This window comes from Ixodes scapularis, unplaced genomic scaffold, assembly GCF_016920785.2.
Source record: "Ixodes scapularis isolate PalLabHiFi unplaced genomic scaffold, ASM1692078v2 PGA_scaffold8__174_contigs__length_109621045, whole genome shotgun sequence".
Taxonomy (NCBI): domain Eukaryota; kingdom Metazoa; phylum Arthropoda; class Arachnida; order Ixodida; family Ixodidae; genus Ixodes; species Ixodes scapularis.
This window is the reverse complement of record NW_024609883.1, coordinates 53,125,491-53,131,490: the sequence shown is the minus strand read 5'-3', so window position 1 is coordinate 53,131,490 and position 6,000 is coordinate 53,125,491. Positions and strand designations below refer to the sequence as shown.

The following is a 6,000-nucleotide window of genomic DNA, read 5'->3' as shown; positions in this document are numbered from 1 at the left end:
AGTATAAACAAAAGTCTACTTAAATGAATGAGTAATGTCCACGTCGTTCTAGGTGGATGAACAGGAAGATCTGGTCTAAGACATAACAAAAACAGTTTTGTCCATCTTAGATAATATTCTCCAGAGTAAAGTTATGAGAAAAAAAAAAACAAAAAAAAACAACATAATGTTGGACTCCAAGATGCCTAAGCTCAAAGGCAAATTATGTTGCCAATGGCCTCTGCCCCGCTGGGTGAATATACATACCTCATCGGGGGGGCGAACGAAGCAGAAATATTTTTTCGATAGCATGAACGGTTGTCAGTTAGATCACTTGTTCACAAGCATGTTTTTGATGCCAGACTATGATGCTAAATCCTAACACATCATTTCAACAAATTGTGTTTAGCATACTTGCAAGCAGAGTTTTTTCAAGGATTCTCTAGTAATAGTACGCAGAGAAAAGGTGTCTCCATCATAGCTGCAAGCACAGTTTCTTGAAAGAACCTTTAATATAACTAGGCCAAGATAAGCTGTCGTTGGCATATCTGTTAGTGGAGCGTGATGTAAGATCTAGTAGGACTAGGTCACGACAAGGTGCTTTTAGCCTATTTGCTAGCTGTGTTCGATCTAAAATCTTCTAATATTAAAAGTTAAAGTCAAGGTGAGTTTAGTATGCCTACAAGTAGATTTTGTTGTAAGAACATCTGGTAAGACTAGGCGAAGACACTGTGTCTTTACCATGCATGCCAGCAATGTTTGTCGAAAGTTTTTCTAAAAGGACCAGGCCACGATAAGGTGTCTGAATTATTTGCCTACCATGTGCTTATGTTCTTTTAAAGAAGCTGTTTCCATAAGAACGCCAGTTTTCTTAAACGCGATAGACGCGTGGTTGTACAATCTCCGCCACCTTGCCATGCAGCTATCTCGACCGACGTCCGGTACTCCCCTGCCGTGAGGCACCAGAGGAACCGACCCGCCCACCCTGACGCCCGGCAGTTGGACCAGGCGCAGCGCAGCTTCGAGGGCGCCCTCAAGCTGCTCATGCGATGGTGAGTGACACCCATGTACAGTGGCGTAGGCGAAGAGGGGGGGGGGGAGGGGGGGGTTCGGAGAGTGACACTCCCCCTCCCCCCCCCCCCCTCCCCCACCGGTGGCCACATTGGCCCTACTCGCTACCCTGCTCTTACAGTCGGTCTTGCACCTTATAGGCTTTCGGGAGGAATGTTTGTGGGGTAGAAAATGCTCAAATAAATAAAATATTCAATCTTTCTTTATTCATGCTTATTTGATGGGATGCGGAACTTGATCCCTGAAATATAGACGGATATTTCGGCACATTTGTGGGGTGAAGGATGGCGATTTCAAGACAAAGTATAACAAACTATCCTCACTGAAATATATAGTTGAATCAAACTAAAGCGGACATAACAAAACGCAGACATGTTGATAATATAAAACATTGTCAGTGATGTAAAGAATATTAAATGAGTTGTAAAAACAATTGTTCTGTAAACATCGGGTGGCGCTGCAGTCACGCACACCTTGTGTACTGATCAGAATTATGTGCTTTTGACTAGAAATTACCGCGAATAAAAAAGTAACTGTGACTAGTTATTTACGAAAGAAATTTACAGGCTCTCTTTATAATTTCATTTATGCCAAGCGCCTACATATTAACATGCAGCCGCCTGCGTTCACGGCAAAGAATATTCAGGATGTCCACCGCTTGAACTTCAATGTCGCGGTGAACATTCAAAAGCATTAGACCGAGCAGTCGCTTATTCGAAGTGGACGCTCTCAGGTATGTTTTCAACCGTTGTAGTGAAATGAACGAGCGCTTAGCTTCCGCCGTTGTTACTCGAGAGTCGCTAGGATCTTGAGGAGACGATGAACGTTTAGGAATAGGGCTTCGGGACAGAGGGCGACCGCCTGTAGCGCAGACGTGACGGGCGTTTCACGTTTCTCCCTCTTTCCCATTGGAAGTTTTCCTCACTTCGTGAAATTTCCCTCCATCGAGACGCCCGTCTCGATGGTCGATCACGGATGCGATGAAATCCGTCTTGCTTCCTGCTTTGCATGTCGAGGTGGCATCTTATGCAATTCCTTATTAGATTAATCTTTTCGTTGCACGGAACATCAGAAACTCCGAAGGGCCTTCATATTCTCACTACGCATAGGCGTGTGGTTTGCGTGTTCGTGAGTGATGTGTGATGTCCTTTCTCCGAGTGACGGAACGACAAGTTCGGATTGACGACTTCTAATCGCCCCGAGGATATGCCGCTGTTACCATTGGACCATACTGCAAAATAAAGCGGCCTATCAAAAATCAGACTCTTTCCTTCGGCATCTTGTTTCGTATTCCGAATTTGTTAAACCTTTAATAGATAATAGATTTTGGTTTTTTGATTGTTCAGAATTACCCTCGACCTAGATATGGGCCCCTAGTGTTTGTGCAAGGACGGTTGCTCTAAATTTTCTGCGTAAAGATTTTCTTTTTTGCTGCTTAATTTTTTTGTGACAATATAGCCTGCCGGTAACAGCCAGGTGGCGCCAGTAGAGTGAGAGCCGAATGTTATACCCTGCCTTGGTGTAACTTGGCAAGAGTGAACTATAAGCCCCCCCATTGCGTGCCAAAGGCTTCGATATCCGCTACGTATACGAGCGCAACGCACACATATTGGAGCATGACGCAGCAGAAAGCCTGATACTTCTTCGCAGTAAAAGCACACTCCAGTGATAAGTAGTCCCGTCCTGATTGCCCGCCAGGCCGCAGCTTCCGCCGTGCTTGAATGTTATGAGATCACGGCTTTCTGGCCTACCCAGTATTTCTTGCTTCAGACACTAGGCTATAGCGGCGCCACCAGAGTAATAGCTCACGTTTGAACAATGCAGCTGCCACTCCCAGGCATATATAATGTTTCTTGCTTCAGTCGCTAGATAGCGCCAAACCAAACAGTACTACAGGTTCCCTATATACCAGTATCCGAAATCCTAACCCCCAGTGATAAAAATGTGAAATAATAATCTCAAGCGCTGGCTGTTGTGAAGAGAGGGCTTGTGCATAAGACAAGGTTTTCGCTCTTTACATCACTCTTGGTATTGTTCTCAGAGCTTCGTGCCTATACCTTTCCGACCTTCTTGCACCACGATATGTGGGAAAGTTTCTAAAAAAAGAAAAACGGAGTCTCGCAAAATGCGCAGCCCCCCCTTCCCCTTTACTTTGTCATTGCGTCAGGCGTCAGACAAACAATCATGGCGGCGCCCATGGAACAGAGCAGACGCAAGTCTATAGCTATTCTTGTGTTTTGTCTGGCCTTCACGCGTTGGCAATGCAGTGCTACCTCAAAAAGCTGGGGGAGTTGTGTGCTGTGAGGAAGCTTTTAAAGTTGGTGGGCCGCAACTACGACGGCAGGAGAACAGTGAGCCATCACGCCCGTATTCCTGTAATAAAGCCTGCTCCGTTTTTAAAAATGACAATGCAGCTTTACCTGTTCTTAACAGCGCCTCGCTAATCTTTGCATGAGCGTCCGTACCGCCAAGCTCGCCCTGCTTCGGCAATGGGGGGGGGGGGGGGGGGATTCACGTTATTGGACCCCCCCCCCCCCCCCCCCCCGAAATAAGATCCTGGCTATGCCACTGCCCATGTAGCACGCCTGACAAGCGCCTAACTGGGCACCAGCTTGGCAAACGTACCAGTCTTACTTGGGCCTAATGCGGTTTTGCTCCAAGGCATTAGTTAGTGGTAGAGCCTTTTTTTCGATTTCATTGCTTTGATCTGGCTCGCCACATAATTGCCAAAGTTCTAGAGATGAACAACAACCACAACAACAAAAAAAAAAAACACATATGAGCCTAGGATCCAACAGCGGAGCATAAATCCGCCAGTAGTCTCATGTTTTATGCTCAGAGATGCATAAGGACAGCCAAATGACAGACGAATGACAGACGAATTATAGCCAAGTGAAAGCCAAATGAAAGCCAAATGACAGCCACTACAAGCAGTGAAGCCTAACTTTGGCGCTTAAGCGAGTTAGTGCTAGGATACCCAGACTCTGTTTAAAAAAGGTCAAGTGGCTCTAACTTTGCTTTTTTGAGCTTCTTAAGCCCTAATTCTTCAGATAAAAACCGAATTTCGGCCCTAAGAACTGTGCTACCTCGGCAAGCATCGTAAGCACAAGACAATTCTTTCGCGCCCTGTACTCTGGTACTATAGATGCATACAAAAATAGGATACAAAAACGAAGCAAGGCCCTTACACTAACTTGTACCTATATTCGTTTTATGCTAAATATAGCAATAGACAAGCGTGAGTCTAAGTGAACAGTACTTCTTCTGTCTAATCAACATGTCGCTTTTAATAGCGCGATTAGTGTTTTCCTCTTTTATTGTGTATTTTTTGTCCTATTCGACTTTTTGGCGCTTCTAGTCTTACAGTGAACCAAATAGTTCAAGTGTTGTCTTGTTACAATTGAAATAAACTGTCCGTATGTACGATCAGTACACGATCAAACCCTATGAGCTCCAAGAAAGAGACATGCTTCGGCGCATTGAATACCAGTTCCGGCTTCTCTGTGAGAAATGTAATCTCGCAAGTGTTCTGCTCGTTACCGAAAACAAAATGTAGTAAAATAGAGTTACTCTCTACGTCGTTAACATTTAACGCGTGACTGAGATGTGTTTCTTTCCTGTAAAAGTAACAAAATACCGTTAGCGTTACTCTTAAAAAACTAATGAATGTTATAATTTCCGTAAATTCAAATTTCTGTATTATTCGCAGGGCTAAGCCGCGAGTACTAACTTTGTAAAAATATTACTTTACAAAATGACCTCATAGCTGTTTATTATGTTTTCACTAAATTTACAAAAAAAAACTTTTTAAGACTCTATGGGATCAACCTTTTTCTTCAAAATTCCATCAGAAAAAGCTAAATTCATTAGAAAGACAGATGTACGTTTGACAGTAGGACATGTGATTTCTCTACGCAGTTTACAGGATTAAAATAAATTTATCTTTAAGCTGCAATAAAAAAAAAAAGAAATAATAGAATATAACAAGAAACGGGTGAGCTAATTTTATATATGATACCATAGTATAGCAAAAAAATTATTTGCTACTTAGTAATTCTGAAACTAGTAAGCTAGTGCGTCACTTAAATTAATAATGCGTTGGAAGTAACGTCGTTATTATTACCGCGCTACTTCAAACACTAAATCTTGTGACTGCGCTCGAACGCGTGACTTCAAAACATTCTGACTCTTTGCTTCCTTGGCTGGCGACTAAATACGTTACTCGTTAGTGATTATTAAAAGCCAACGCGCTACTTTACGTCAAAATAATATAGATGTATAAATATTACTTTTCAAGTAAAATTGCTTATTAACAGCAAGTGTACGCATTTAGGTCTTTGCTGTTTTCAACGTCTCCTCCGTCCGTTGCTTTTTCCTTTTTTATTGTGATGTACAAGTCGGATTGTAAGCAAGGCTTACGTTGCATGCCTTTCTAATTAAAATTAACTGCAACATTACTCGTTACTGATTCGAAAAATAAGAAAAAAAGTGCACTACTTGTTTCTGTGTTAAAATAGGATGTAAAATATTGCTTCGCTGAGAAAGAAGTGTAAAGGGTTACATGCAGCAGCGTAAGTTGTACAGTTTCAAGAAAATTCTCGGCATTATACCTACACCATTTAATGTCGCTCAAGATTCGAGTTTGATAAATAGTGCAGCCAAGGCGCGCGCAAGGGCCAACTATACCCAACATTAAGAGTTAAGAAGATTTTCAGGACAAACAAGACGCCACCATATGACTTCAAAGGCAGTTTTCTTGCTCGTTCTTATGCATGAAGAATTTTTCGGAACTACGGTCGTGCTCCTAGTGTTATGACAGCACCGAACACTTCCGAGAGGCGGCATAGAACCCAGACTAAACGTTCTCGCACACTAGATCCGTCAGTGCTCATATCTTAAACTCACGCGCGACTACATTCCCGGATAGCATGATGGGAGTTACCAACAGAT

The 6,000-nt window shown here is 43.0% G+C and overlaps 1 protein-coding gene across 1 annotated transcript in view; it reads left to right on the top strand.

Moving 5' to 3' along the window:
- The first annotated feature begins 721 nt into the window (after positions 1-721).
- Positions 722-6,000, top strand: part of LOC120847701 (chorion peroxidase-like) — a 137,823-nt gene continuing 132,544 nt past the window's right edge. Inside the window, exons 1-2 of the mRNA XM_040219563.2 lie at positions 722-736; positions 838-1,031. Coding sequence (XP_040075497.2) covers positions 722-736; positions 838-1,031 — 209 coding nt within the window. The remainder of the gene's footprint in view (positions 737-837; positions 1,032-6,000) is intronic.